The sequence below is a fragment of the Podarcis bocagei genome, assembly GCF_964188305.1.
Source record: "Podarcis bocagei genome assembly, chromosome: 4".
Classification (NCBI taxonomy): domain Eukaryota; kingdom Metazoa; phylum Chordata; class Lepidosauria; order Squamata; family Lacertidae; genus Podarcis; species Podarcis bocagei.
Genome location: NC_138128.1, coordinates 7257344 through 7272777, shown reverse-complemented (window position 1 = coordinate 7272777; position 15434 = coordinate 7257344). Strand labels below are relative to the sequence as shown.

General features: G+C 42.8%; 1 protein-coding gene across 1 annotated transcript in view; it reads right to left on the bottom strand.

The window, feature by feature from the left end:
- Positions 1–1066: 1066 nt before the first annotated feature.
- Positions 1067–15434, bottom strand: part of LOC308585008 (cytochrome P450 2J2-like) — a 32944-nt gene continuing 18576 nt past the window's right edge. The window contains exons 3-10 of the mRNA XM_081190459.1: positions 8583–8732; positions 8220–8380; positions 7067–7243; positions 5912–6053; positions 3378–3565; positions 2790–2931; positions 1684–1790; positions 1067–1432 (exon numbers count right to left, since the gene is read on the bottom strand). Coding sequence (XP_081046585.1) covers positions 1352–1432; positions 1684–1790; positions 2790–2931; positions 3378–3565; positions 5912–6053; positions 7067–7243; positions 8220–8380; positions 8583–8732 — 1148 coding nt within the window. The 3' untranslated portion in view covers positions 1067–1351. The remainder of the gene's footprint in view (positions 1433–1683; positions 1791–2789; positions 2932–3377; positions 3566–5911; positions 6054–7066; positions 7244–8219; positions 8381–8582; positions 8733–15434) is intronic.

Genomic DNA, 15434 nt, shown 5'->3' with positions numbered 1-15434 from the left:
CCAACTCTATCTCTGCCAGCTTAGGGTGTCTCTTCATCCCTTCATCTGTGGCTTCCTTCCACTCCTCCAACATCACAACACTGCCATTTGGCTGTTTCAGTCCTCTAGTCACCTTTTGTGAAGGACTTCTTCATTACACCATCTGTTGCCTCCAGCTCCACCATTTCATCCTTCTGTTCTGGCAGTCCTTCATCCATATTGTTTTCCAAAGTCTCTTTGTCCTCTTTAATTCCACTTTCCATTTTATTCTTCTGTTTTCTTAGCTTTTGGGTGGTTGCTTCCGTACCCATCTCTGCTGTTTCTCCTTGTTAAAATGTTATATATACAAACACACATGCACATACAAACACACCAATTGCTCAGTGTTCCTCCATCCCTCCATTATTCCTAAAGCCACAGTTATCTCAGTTTTCCACCATCTCCATTTTACTCAAACTTCTGCCATTGAAGGAAAGGCTAGTGCAAGTCAGGGGAACGTCTGTTTCAAACTTCTCCCCCTTCCATTCCTTAACTGTGATAAAGGATGTGAAGCCTTCAAATATTGCATAGTGCCTCCACACAACCTATTTCACTACTGATACCTTGCGTGGTCCGCGTTCTGGGTTCTGGGTTCAATGTAGTGATTTAGAGAGATATTTTATTAACAAGCACACATGTACAGTATCCATCAAAGAAACTTAACATTTTTCAAATGGAGAAGCTGATAGCCTTGCTCTTAGGAGTTTACTCATCTTCAAGATACAATAACATAGCATGGGGGGTGTTAGAAGGGGGCTGCAGAAGAGGGAGAAGGAGGAGGTGTGGGAATGTGTGTGTAAGGGAGATTTGAGAAAAGGAAGGGGAGGGGAGGAGAAAAGGGAGCAAGAGTAAGAATGGGGATGCAAAGGAAGTTGTCAAAAAGGAGGGAGTAAGGACAGTGGCGAAGCGTGGATTGTCAGCACCTGGGGCAAGGCAAGTAATTTGCGCCCTCTAACCTGTGGATTTGCGCCCCCTAACCCTAACCCCCAGATGTTGCGCCCGGTGCGGCCGGGCCCCCCTGCACCCCCCACGCTACGCCACTGAGTAAGGAGGCATTTGGAGAGTGATGAAGATGAAAGCAGGGGCATGAAAGGACCTGAAGAAAAGGAAGAGATGGGGTGAAGGGGAAAATGGATGCAAAGCAGAGCTGCAGAAAATAAGAGAGAATTGGCTTCAGAAATGGAGCTCTGAAGGTGAAAAGAGACCTCAGTAGTTGCATGGGATGAGATGGGAAGGGAAGGGGAAATGCTAGGGAGTTCATGTGTCAGGAGTGGCCAAGGGGTCACCGAGTGCAGGGAAGCAGGGGTGCAGCCCCTAATATTTTCCTATTTTCTTATGTGTTGCAACGGGGAACAGCACAGAGTTTATACGGATGGGGATGTGCTATAATCCCTATTATAGCCTCTTGATTGAGCTCTTTGACTCCTTTGAGCCAGTGTGGTGTAGTGGTTATGAGTGGTAGTCACGTAATCTGGGGAACCGGGTTCGCGTCTCCGCTCCTCCACATGCAGCTGCTGGGTGACCTTGGGCCAGTCACACTTCTTTGAAGTCTCTCAGCCCCACTCACCTCACAGAGTGTTTGTTGTGGGGGAGGAAGGGAAAGGAGAATGTTAGCCGCTTTGAGACTCCTTAAAGGGAGTGAAAGGCGGGATATCAAATCCAAACTCCTCCTCCTCCTTCTGGCAACTGAAAACTGAATGCCCTCAGCAGGCTGGTCAGGAAGATGAATATTTCGATCTTTGCCATCTGCATTCCCAAACATACGCGAGACCCTGAGGAGGAGACAAGAAGAAGGCAGTAAGTGAGCAATAATTTACTTTCCCATGTTTATTGCTTTGTAGCTATAAGCATTCTGCATAACACTTTGGCAAAATAGACATAGTTAGGATAGGGAAAACATCAAGGCTGCTGTCAGTTTTCTAGCCTGGTCAGTGCTAACCTTCCTTTCTTCTTGCTATACTTATGTTTTGTTCTGTAATTTGAAGTTCCCAATCTCATATCAAGGAAGATACATTCAGGAAGAGGATGGATTGAAGATGAAGGGTCCTGTGGGAGGGGCAGGGCAGAGAGCATCTCCCAGGGCTAGAAGCCAGTGTAAGAGGGTCTAGCTCCCAGTGAGAACTGGGAGGGCTCACTTTTCTGTGTGCAGAATAAGGGTGAAGATTTAATTTTGATAGAGGACTCTGTAATTTCCTTTATTTATTTTCTATTTTTTCTTTCCTAATCTTTTTTCTATTTTCCCTTTTAGATTAGTATGGTTTTTATTGTGTCTTATGTATAAAGCTTTTTAATAAAACTTGATTTTAAAAAATGAAAGGAAAACTTTGGTCAACTGCCCAAATCAGCAATGCAGAAAGGGGTTAAGACCATGGAGCAAACTCTCCTGCCAGGCTTACTTCACCTTGGTAGGAACTAGCATTGCTGCCTGAAGAGAAGTTGGGTGGCTTGCAGTGTGACAGGGAACAGCACTATCCTGGTGCTTGCTGTGCTGCCTCTCTCAGGGACAGGGCAGGGGTGGCAAATGTAGGGAGGTGCAGAAGGAGACCACATAAGTGTATGTGCATGTGTGGTTCCCAAACCACCAACCTAGAGATCCCCTTAACTTGCCAGTGCCCTGCCCCATTCTGCTGACCAGCAGTGCCACTCCAGCTAGAAAGATGCTCCTTCTGCTCTGGCCCACTCCCTCCTGTGCTGCTGCTGATGTCATTTCCTGGAAGCAGACCAGTAAGCACATCTACAGATCACAACATAGCTTGGTCTTCTGTGTTTACCTGCACCAAATGGGAGATATTCTTCTCTGTTCACAAATTGTCCATTCTTGTCCAAAAAATGATTTGGGTTGAACTTTGCAGGTGTCTCCCATCGTGTTGGATCAAGAAGAACAGAGCGCAGATCGGGAACAATAATAGTCCCCTGCAAATAAGAAACAAGTGACTTGGAATGCATTCACATGAATACTTTTTTTTTATTGTTCCACACTATCCCATGACTAATCATTGCAGAGACTGATCTGAATTATTATTATTATTATTTTGGTGGGTGGCTTTGTATTCATCACTGTAAAAACTTTCTGTACAGGCAGGAACACAAGGGGACTTTCCCCCACCTCTTTTAAAATGGAAGCTCACAACCAGGCTGAGACTTCTGGTCACTACATGCTCCTCCCCTGCCACAATTGCCCCATGGAATGGCACTTGCTGATGGTGAAACATGTCTGCAGATGGAGCTCCTGCTCTTGCCCTTCAGATTTTTGACTAGACAGGAAGTTCCTGTATGGCTGGCTGCATCTCTCAATATTAAACCTTCTGCTGCTCTTTGCTCTTGGGCTACAGGAGTGCAGCTGTATCACACTGTTATACCTTGGGAATGAGAAAACCACGCAGCTTCAAATCCTTTGTACATTGCCTAGGGAACCCCCAAAAACTGATGTATTTAAAGCGCAGTATTTCATGAATCACAGCATTGGTGTAGGGCAGTGTCTTCTTATCTTGATAGCAGATTGAGTGAGCAGAACCTATGACATCTTCTATTTCCTTGTGCATTTTATCTGAAGAGAATGATGGAAACAGAAGTTTTATTGTGAATACTGCATTTTATTTCAGATGGACATTTAATTCCCTTGAACATATTCCATAAATTGTTGCACCCTGCTTGTGGTTAACGCTTAGCTGGAATGAAATATTCAACGCAGCAATAGAGAAATTAAAATAATAATTTATTTGTCAGACAAATAAATGAGAGGCACAGTGGTATATGGTTACCAAGCTCTGGCCTGGCCTCCTGCCATTATGGCCAGCACTTATATTCCCTTAATCCAGCCCCCTTTGCTCCTCCTGTGGCTGCCTCTGTCCAATCAGCCTGGTTGGATTTCCTATTGGCTGATTGCTATAACCAATCCTAAAAGATACACCCATATCCTCCTGTCCTTATATGGAACACAAAGAGCTATATATTGTTACATCTATAAATGACAAATAAGTAGTAATATATCTTACATGTGTCTCAACAAGGAATCTTAATTACCAGCTCACCTCTTGCCCTCCTTGCCCTATTGCCTTCTAAAACAAATGGTTAATCTTAAATTTTTATTTTAAACATATGTCAAGGATCTTGAGTTTCACATCAACATTGAAAGATCTCCTTCATTTGAAGGTTTCTAAACAAATGCCTGACAGCTATATATCAGGACTGCTTGGATGGCGTCTCCTTGTCTGGCAGGGGGGCTAGGCTGGTGGCTGACTTAATTTCAGGATAAATACAACTCTTACAACTATATGAAATAAGAATCTAGCATTTCTTAAATCCTTTGCATAGTTACATTTAAGCAAATATATTTAATACATAACATAGGTAGCCTTTTAAAAGGAATAAGGCCTTTGTAAAGTAAAAAAAGGAACTTAGTAGAAAACAGCTTTCAAAAGAAGCCTCTTCAGTTTACACACACCCCCTTCAGCCAGCTGCTTTTCCCAACATTTATTGCCCTCTAACTCTCTCAGTTTAAGAAAGAAACAGCTTTAAAAAGACTTCCCAAAAATGCTCTCAAAAATGCTCTCTTTCTGCCAGCTAGATGCTTCTCCATTTGGTCTTGGCCTTTTAACCTTAGAAAGAAGATCTGGCTCATTTTACTGGGAGGCACATTGGTATTATTTTACTATTTACTCATTCCTAATTATGTTTATCTCTGCCTTTTTTATCTTCTGTAACATGTAGGGTCAGTGTCCTCACTCTTAGTCTGTAATTCCAGCTTTTACGACTTTGAGAATTGTTTTCTGCTATAAATCAAGGGGCCCCTTGTCTAGGAGGAAAACATTGCCAGTGTTCTCTAAACAGCTGTCTTCTTGCCTGGCATGAAACATTTGAAAATCTAAGCCCATTTAATTTAGGAACCTGATCAAACATTAATAAAATGCAGGCTTATGATTAGATGCCTCAAAATCTCTGTGAATGAGTCCCAGTTTCTAGCATTTTTAGGTCACCTGGTCCTCCAAATAGCTCATCTGTGTACATGGATCTTCCCCACTCTAGATCCCAGGTGTGAAAAGGCTGAAAGTGAAGCTCATCGCAGTTGTTTCTGGTTACCAGAGCTGGCTGGATTTGCTGAAGAGCTGGGATCAAAGGCTGTCATATATTCATTCTCCACCCCCAGCCCTCAATATTTCCTACTTAGTTTCACTAATACTCATTCCTCATCTGATCTTTGGCTAGCATCACTCATATAAAGGTAAAGGTAAAGGACCCCTAGATGGTTAAGTCCAATCAAAGGAGACTATGGGGTGCTTCGCTCATCTCGCTTTCAGGCCTAGGGAGCTGGTGTTTATCCACAGACAGCATTCCGGGTCATGTGGCCAGCATGACTAAACCACTTCTGGCACAACTGGACACCATGATGAGTGCCAGAGCACACAGAAATACTGATTACCTTCCCACCGCAGCACTACCTGTTTACTTACACTGGAATGCTTTCGAACTATGTTGGCAGAAGCTGGGACAGAGCAACAGGAGCTCACCTGTCTTATGGATTCGAACTGCCAACTTTCTAATCAGCAATCCCTAGGGGCTCAGTGCTTTAGACCACAGTGCCACCTGAATCCCTCATGTAATGGAGCACGGAGAGGCAGGAATGAGGCTCAGTCACTTATCTCACAGCAGGGGCATTCTTGTACATTTGCTGCATAAAGAAACTGCTAGCAGATTTGCAAAAGAAAACAGGTACAGGTTGTGGTATGGTATCAAACTGGAGGGGGGAATGTGTTGATTCCTGCATTGCAGGGGGTTGTATTAGAAGACCCTTGGGGTCCCTTCCAAACCTACTATTGTAGGCTTCCTTATGAAACCTTTAAAGAACTATGCTCCACCTTAGTGGTCAAGAGAAGCCCTGGATCTCCTCTCTCACCTTGGATATCTGGATGACTTGCCAGGAGGAGGAGTGCCCATTTCAGAGAACACGTAGTTGTGTCCGACCCTCCTACAAAGAGGTCAAAAATGCACTGGGCCAAGTTTTCTTCATCATAGGTGGACTCTGGGTCATTCCTGCTCTGGTGTTGAAAATGGGGAAAGTGACATGTCATTTACATGCATTATATTCTGTCCTTCAGCACTTTATCTTCCTCCCCCCACTTATTACCATACCACCCACACATGCTTCATGAGAGGTGGGGTATCCTCTTATAGTGCCTAAGGTGAAATGGGAAGCTGCTGCCACCCCCTCCCCCCCGCTGTTGCTGCCCTCACTCACTGGATCATCACCTTTTCGTGGTGAGTGGGATTGCACATTCCTATGACCCTTGTGAGTGAAGCCATTGGGAATCTCATACTCCCAGCAGGGTCACCCAAGGCGGTAAGGTCAAAGGGGAGGAGCTAGACAAAGAATGATCCAAGAAGTCATCAACGGCAGAACAGGCGGGTGATAACAAGCGGTATGTTACAACGGAATTTACCGGTCGCCATGAGAACTCATGCCATCAGTACAGAGCCTTACTGCGAAGACTGTTCATTGGTCAGTGTGCACTGATCTACAGACATAAAACAAATTCATGTACAGGCGTCTTCCAAAAAACAAATCCCAAACGCAAACACCAAAAGTTCCATGGTGATCAGCATATGGTAACAGGGGCAGGATTATGAAATGTGGAAGCCCTTAGTCATGAAGCAGCACATGGGCGGTGGATACAGATTCAGTCATTCTGACTCAAGGAACAAGGCAGTTGAGCAGCTCGGCAGCTGTATCCATGACTGAGCAGACCTTTTTAGGATCTACTCTGCTCACTCCAAAATGGGGGAGGGGCTAGAAAAGGTGCCCTAAACATAGTCTGCCTCTCTTTTTCCCTGACTGGATTACCACGCCCAGAGGGGTCACCACCCAGCGGTGGTAAAAGACAATTGAACTTTGGAACACGGAATATATGGACAGATATAACACAGATAATGAGCATCCTGAACACAGAACTGCCAACATTGCAAGAGAGATGTGACATTTTAACATCAACATAACATGGAATATAATGATTCCTTGGATGAGCAGCATTCACTCATCCAAGCAGATACTTACTTTCTCCATCTGAAGTAGATAGAAATCAATGAGATCCTGTGGCTCATGCACAGACTGATTCTCCTTATGCTTCTCTATCTCCTCCTTTGCAAATGAACGCACCATCTCCACGCAGGAGAAAGCCTTCTTGTGGGGCCCTGGGAGATGTTTCATGAGCCATGGGAGCATTTCATAAAGCTAAAGGAAAGATAGCAGAAATGCTGCCATTACCATGAGGAAGCTTCTTCAAACCATTTGTGCTTTGGAATTGCACTTATAAAAGATGATCTGCATTATTCTTCAGGGCTAGCATATTAGTTTGAGTCTCACTAAGAAGAAGGAAGGTGTCTATAGCTTCTCTGGAATCCCACAATGATTGGATTCTGTGAATTATCCCTAGCTGAAAATGTGAAAGAAAACTATGGCTCAAAATATTTTTCCAGCTCCCCGGCATAATTTCAAAACTGGACACAATCACAGGACCTCTCCTGGAACAAGTTAGTGCCCCTTTGTGGTACTTGGAGGTGGGTGGAGAATAGGGATGGGGGGAAATTCAAGTACGGTAAGTTTTATGAGTACTTTTTTTTTACAGATTAGGAATGGATGTAGAAATGTGGAGAACTGAACTTAAATTTGAGGAAAGGGTTTAGCAGAAGGGGGCTGCTTTCCTCAGCAATAGCGATAGTGCTTAAGTTGCTGGTCTCTCTTTCATTAAAAAAAAATTCCAGCCAAGTGGTGGCTGCAGGGGCCTCACCATGATTGCCACTGCTAGGTGGGTATAGAGTAGACACATTTAGTTTTCTATGATGGCAACAAAACTATGTAATTCCCTTCTTGAGAAGATTATTTTGTTCACCTCTGTTCCCTTTGGTGGGCTCTAGATGATCTGTTCTCAAGGTCATTTTTCCATTTTCGTCCCATCTTCCTTCTAAAGAGTCTCCTGTGGTGGACAAGGTCTTCTTTTGTTGTTTTTTATGGGGGGGTTTGGTGTGTTTTTTATCTCAATGATAATCATGAGCAATGGATCAGGCTGTGAGATAGTAAGTGGCCCTTATCTCAGATCAATTTAAACCTGATCTCACTTCTCCAACCCTCTATCAGAATATTGATTTGTGGTATTAAAGCCCTTGGGAGGTATTAAAGCCCTTTGGCAGGAATGGAAATGACTACTCACAGCATAACCAAAGCTACATACAAATTGTAGGATAAATTCTATGGCTTCCATCAGCTTCTGGAACCGTTCATCTTCAAGAGCAAACCGGTGCCCAAAAGCCACAGCACATATCACGTTGGAGACTGAAGTAGCGATGGGCATGGAGGGGTCAAGTGGCTGTCCTGCAAAATAAAGTTATACTAATGTTAGCTCAGCTGGTCCAGTTCATACTGAGAGTGGGAGTTCATGGTGGTCAAGAGAAATTGCTGGGATCTCCATTAGGAACCAAGAAAAGCATATCACATTCCTTTCTAAAATGGACAGAGGTAGGACACAAATATATCTCCATATGCAAGCTCAGCACCATCACTTAGCACCACATACCCTTTGAATGTGCAAAAGCCTCCACGAGCTGATGGGCCTCCTCTGCTACTTGGTGCTCCATGCCTTTCTTTTCCCGCCACAGCTTCTGCAGAGTAACTACAACAAAGCGTCTCTGTTGCCTCCAGCTGTGACCAATTGATAATGCAATACCTATGGAAAATCAGTGAGAAATAACAACAATCATACCTCGGGTTAAAGTCGCTTCAAGTTAAATCTTAAATCTTTTCAGGTTGCCTCCCACGGCGACCCGGAAGTAACGGAACAGGTTACTTCAGGGTTTTGCCGCTCACACATGTGCATACGCTCAGAATGAGGTCACATGCATCCGCACTTTTCAGTATCAGCAAAAAGTGAGATTTCTCGACAGCTCTACCATTTTGATTTTTGAAGAGAAAACTGGTATCTGATACAGTGTGATGTCGACAAGTTTAGATCTTTCCATGGAAGGCCATCACGATCAAATTTCACTTCTATCTATCAAGCTTCTGCTGATGCTTTTTGGAAAAGAATGGAAGTGGTGGAAATGGAAGGAGCTTTTTTCTTTCTCTCTTGCTAAATTAGGATGGAAAATCATTGCCTACAGGAAATGGGATCACAAGATATAAAACTGGGTGTAAAGTAGCGCCTGCCAACCTAGCAGTTCGAAAGCACCCCTGGGTGCAAGTAGATAAATAGGTACCGCTTACCAGTGGGAAGGTAAACGGCGTTCCGTGTGCTGCGCTGGTTCGCCAGATGCAGCTTTGTCACGCTGGCCACGTGACCCAGAAGTGTCTCCGGACAGCGCTGGCCCATGGCCTATAGAGTGAGATGGGCGCACAAACCCCAGAGTCTGTCAAGACTGGCCCGTTCGGGCAGGGGTACCTTTACCTTTACCTTTAAATAACTATGGGTTATTTTTTAATATTGTACAGTGGTACCTCAGGTTACATACACTTCAAGTTACATACCTTTCAGGTTACAGACTCTGCTAACCCAAAAATAGTGTTTCAGGTTAAGAACTTTGCTTCAGGATGAGAACTCAAAATCTTTGCAGGCATAAATAGTATTGACAATGGAGTTGGATATAACCACCCTGAAAGTATTATGAGCACAAATCATTATGAATGTGCAATTAAAAAACGTTTTCTGGAGGAGCCCTTAGCACCAGTAATAAACTGTGGAGTTAGTGAAAGGAATTATTGGGCAGGCCAGCCCCAAAGTAATTCACATTGTGTCTTTCAGAGTGAATGTCCCTGTTCTTTGGAACTGCATTCAGAATATGACTCTGCACTTTCCCCCCCAAAAAGGAAGACATTTTTCCCCCAACAAGCTTTCCCAGTCGTGTACAAAGGTCACTTCAATAGGTGTATACCTTGTTTTGTTTTAACCCATATTTAGTTGTTGTTGGTTTTTGTACTGTTTTAAAACCTTTTATAATAAATAATAATAATATTTTTTTATTTATACCCCACCCTTCCCAGTTCAGAAAACTGGGCTCAGGGTGGCTAACAGCAAATTTAAAACACTTAATTGATGCAACAAAAAACAGCATAAAATACCGTATGAAACGTGAATAACAATAAATTCAGAATTCAAAAATCAATTTAGGGGGGAAATACAGCCAATAAACATTAGATGAACAGCAAGGCTAGCTGGCTAAATTAGTCCTATTTGGGCCAGAGAGGAGACCAGGGGAGAATTAGCTGTGGGATCCCAGAGTGGGTAGTCTTCATTAAAAGGGGAGGGGAGGAGAGGAAGGGGAATAAAAGACAAGGCTAAATTCAAATTGAAAGCCAGGCAGAATAACTCTGTCTTACAGGCATTCTTAAGGAAATCAGCCCTGAATGCTCACTGGAAGGACAGATCGTGAAGCTGAGGCTCCAATACTTTGGCCACCTTATGAGAAGAGAAGACTCCCTGGAAAAGACCCTGATGTTGGGAAAGATGGAGGGCACAAGGAGAAGGGGACGACAGAGGATGAGATGGTTGGACAGAGTTCTTGAAGCTACCAGCATGAGTTTGACCAAACTGCGGGAGGCAGTGGAAGACAGGAGTGCCTGGCGTGCTCTGGTCCATGGGGTCACGAAGAGTCGGACACGACTAAATGACTAAACAACAACAACACAGGCCCTGCGGAAGGAAGTTAAATCCTGCAGGGCCCTGGTCTCATGGGACAGAGCATTCCACCAGGTTGGAGCCATTACTGAGAAGGCCCTGGACCTGGTAGAGGATAATCTGACTTACTTAGCACTTCCGGAGGCGGCGCCAATGGCAATGGCGGTCTCCTTCTGATCTGGAGGAGAAGCTCCGCGGAACCTGGGGTCTTACCGCTACGGCGCAGCGGGGACCCGTCCTAAAACTGCAGGCAGGACAAGCCTGCGGCCGTGGGACTCGGCGGGTGCCAGAAGCGCCCCCCCAAGTAGCGAAGGGACCCCGCGAGGGGCTCCGGAGCGGAACGGGGGTGGCGCGGTGCTGAGAGTCGATCGCTACTTCCGTGGAGTGAAGCCGCGCAGCTGTTGCCGGAGAGCGCTGACCTTTTTCCTTTGAAAATTCGGCTTCTAAATTATAACCCGTGGGTAAGACTGTTTAAAAATCGGGAGATCAAAGGTTGGGCTTGCCTTCGATCGACGCAGCGAACTTGAATTTGGCACTGAAGCGGGAAGTCGCAAAAAGGAAGTCCGTCTTCCGGTTTTTGTGAATAGGATTAAAGCAAAGACTTTTGAAGCTAGAGCTGGAGAAGCAGAACAGAGGAGTCTAAATTTTAATGCCAGATACAAGTGAGGAAAAAAGACCACTGCCTAATCCCTGATATTGGTCTGCCAGAGACAGTGAGAAAGTGTTGCACCGCTTATAAACATTTGTAACTGTCGGTGAATACTCTGCATGTGAACTGGAAAGGACTCCTTGCAATTGTTGCCTATTATTGAACTGTTGCCTTTTATTGAAAAAGTGAAAGTTAAAAAGGGCAGGACTGCTTTTGGAAAAGTTGCCTTGAAAGTAACATTGTTGCCAAGGTGCTCCCCTAGAGGAGGCCTGGGATAGAGCTGGGGAATTTTCCATTACGGCAGGTTTAGAAACTTTCTCACCAGAAAGGAAGCTTGAACTGTGTGAGCGACCTTGAATTCTAAAGATAAAGTAATGGATCAGGAAAAACCCCAGCCTACAAGGATAAAAACTAGATTGCAGCAATGAAGACAATCAATAGTAGCACCTCCTGTCTTAGAAAAAGAAGATACTGGGCAGCTTGGAGCAAAAAGTATGGGTGCTGAAGAGACATTAAAAGCATTATTAGACAAAATATTTGGAGCCTTGGAAAAACTGTCAGCTAAAATTGACTTAAATACTACAACTATCAGCTCCAATACTCAGGCCATTGACCGACTGCTGCAGGAATCTAAACTGACAAGGAAGATTGCTGATGAGGCAAAAGAAAAGGTGCTGGTGGTAGAAGGAAAATTACAGCCAATTAATAAGCAATTAGAAGACCATAAGGCACAGTTGTCCTTAATTGAATTGAAAGATAAACAGGCTAATATAAGGATCAGGGCGGTACCGGAATTGGAAGAAGGAAAATTGAATGACTTTCTTACACAGGAATTTGAAGAATTCTGGGGCCTTGATCCAGAGAAAGATTTCAAGATAAAGACAGCCTTCAGACTTGGCAAAGAGAACAAAGGGGGAAGAAAGAACAAGGACTGTTTGATTACACTCAGATCCAAAGAAGAGAGAGATAAAATACTGGGCCTACATTACCAGAATTCATTGGAAATAGAGTATTCCAGGATAGAAATTTTTAAAGATATTCCAAAATATCTATTGGACCTCAGAGCTAACTACGGAGACCTGGTGAATCTGTTAAGAAGAAACAGTGTCATCTTCAGGTGGGAATTTCCCCAGGGGTTATCGTTTACTTACAGAGGGGAAAAGGTGAAGATAAGATCAGAGGAGGACAAAAAGAGATTCCTGAAGGATCATGAGGAAGAATTACAAAAAGAGGCAGAGAGAAGAGAACCAAAATTAAAACCAGGAGTTTTGGACCTAGCAAAGCCGCCATTGGTACTGGACAAACCAGAAGTGAGACCACCCACAGACCAAGAACAAGCATTGGGAGCAGTTGGAGGAGAAGCAGAATAACCACACAATGTCTATGAAGGTATTAAGTTGGAACATTCGAGGCCTGAATTCCCCTGACAAGAGGGGGAAAATTTTCCACTTATTGAAAAAGGAAAAATTGGACTTGATATGTTTGCAAGAAACCCATGTGATTAGAACACACAGGAAAGTACTAATTAACAAAAGATTAGGACAAGAATTTATTTCATCAGACAAAGTTAAAAAGAGAGGAGTGGTGATCTATGCAAAAGAAAGTTTATCACCTAAATTCGTTTTCAAAGATGACCAAGGAAGATTTGTGGCTATTGAAATACAATTCCAAGGTGAGAAATTTTTGATAATAGGGATATATGCACCAAATGAGGGGAAATCAGAATTTTACAAGAAACTGCATGAGACATTGTTGGATTTTATGGACTTTAACATCATTATGTTTGGAGACATGAATGGAGTGGTATCGACAAATATGGACAAATAAGTCAGAAAGACAAGTGGTGACAAAAGACGGAAGACTACCGAAAACCTTTTTTGAAATGACAGACAATATGGATTTAATTGACATTTGGAGAACTAAGAACCCCCTAGGCAGAGAGGGGACATTCTTTTCTGAAGCCCAAAAGACTTGGACAAGGATTGACCAAATCTGGATAACCAGAGGAATGGCTCCTAAGATCCAAAAAGTGGAAATCTGCCCAAAAACCTGCTCCGACCATAACCCTGTGAAAATGGAAATGAAACCAACATTGACTGGTTCCTTTAGATGGAGGATGAACGACACCTTGTTTAGAGATCCAGAAATTATCAAGAAGGCCCAAAAAATTATAAAAGACTATTTTGAGATAAATTTGAAGACTACAGTGGAAAAAAGAACAATCTGGGACGCAAGCAAAGCTGTAATGAGAGGGTTTTTGATCCAGCAAAATTCAATAAAAAGGAGAACTCAAAATGAGAAAAAAGAGAAGATTTTGGAGAAAATAAGAGAAGGAGAGAAAAAACTTAGAGCTAAACCAAAATCACAAGAGATATTGAGAGAAATTAAGTTATATCAAGTACAATACATGAAAATGATAAATCAGGACATTGAATGGAAAGTTAAACAGATGAGACAAAAGACCTTCGAATCAGCCAATAAATGTGGGAAGCTGTTAGCATGGCAGCTGAAGAAGAGACAAAAGCTAAACACGGTTACCAATCTTGAAGTGGATGGAAAGAATATACAGAATCCACAGGAGATTAGAAGCTGCTTCCAGAGATATTTTAAACAACTCTATACACAAGGGCCGCAGACTGAGTCAAAAATTGATCAATTTTTGAAAACTAATGGATTACAAAAAATTTTCTCAAGAAAATAAGGTATCATTGAACTACAAAATAACTGAACAAGAGGTGGAAGGCGCGATTCAGAATATGCAACTGGGCAAATCTCCAGGGCCTGATGGACTAACCTCCAAGTACTACAGAACTTTGAAAGACTATTTAATTCAACCACTAAAGGAGGTTTGCAATGAAATTATGGAGGGGAAAAAGGCACCGGAGACGTGGAAAGAAGCGTATATCACACTTATACCGAAAACTGAGTCTGAAAAGACACAACTTAAGAACTATCGCCTACTTAATGTGGATTACAAAATCTTTGCAGACATTTTGGCTAGAAGACTGAAAAAAGTTTTGGAAGAGGTGATACATAAAGATCAGGCTGGCTTTCTCCCTGGAAGACATCTATTGGACAATACGAGGGATATAATTAAGATTTTAGAAAAGCTGCAGGTGAACATTAACACAAAAGCAGTCTTGATTTTTATAGATGCGGAGAAAGCCTTTGACAATATTTCCTGGAGTTTTATGAAGAAGAATCTTCAGGGGATGGGGGTTGGACAAAACTTTGAAAATGGTATAGGTGCGATATATTCTGAACAAAAAGCTAAATTGATTGTAAACAATATGGTTACAGAAGAGTTTAAAATAGAGAAAGGAACACGACAAGGTTGCCCAATCTCCCCATTACTTTTTTTTTTGGTCCTGGAGGTTTTGCTAAATATGATCAGAAGGGACCATTTGATTCAGGGTATTCAGGTCGGAGTTAAACAATATAAACTTAAAGCTTTTGCAGATGATCTTGTTATGACATTACAGGAGCCGATATTAAGCACTAAGAGGGCCCTAGAAGTAATCCAGGATTTTGGTCAGGTGGCAGGCTTTAAATTGAATAAATTGAAAACTAAGGTTTTGGAGAAAAATTTGACGCCAATATAGAAAGAGAGAATTCAGAAAGAGACAGACTTAACACTAGTAAAGAAGGTAAATTACTTGGGGGGTGAATATGACATCCAAGAATGTGAACTTATTTAAAGACAACTATGAGAAATGCTGGTCAGAGGTGAAAAAAGATCTAGAAATCTGGACGAATCTGAAGCTTTCCTTGCTGGGTCGAATTGCTGTCATTAAGATGAATGTATTGCCGAGAATGTTATTTTTGTTCCAATCACTGCAAATTATTGATAAGATGGATTGCTTCAAGAAGTGGCAAAGAGATATATCTAGATTTGTCTGGCAGGGCAAAAAGCCCAGAATAAAATTTAAGATTCTTACTGATGTTAAAGACAGAGGGGGGTTTGCCCTGCCGGACTTAAAACTTTATTATGAGTCAGCAGCTTTTTGCTGGCTGAAGGAATGGCTACTTCTTGAGAATACAGATGTTTTGGACCTTGAAGGATTTGATAATATATTTGGGTGGTGTCAGAGCCGCTTCCAGGTCCCAGC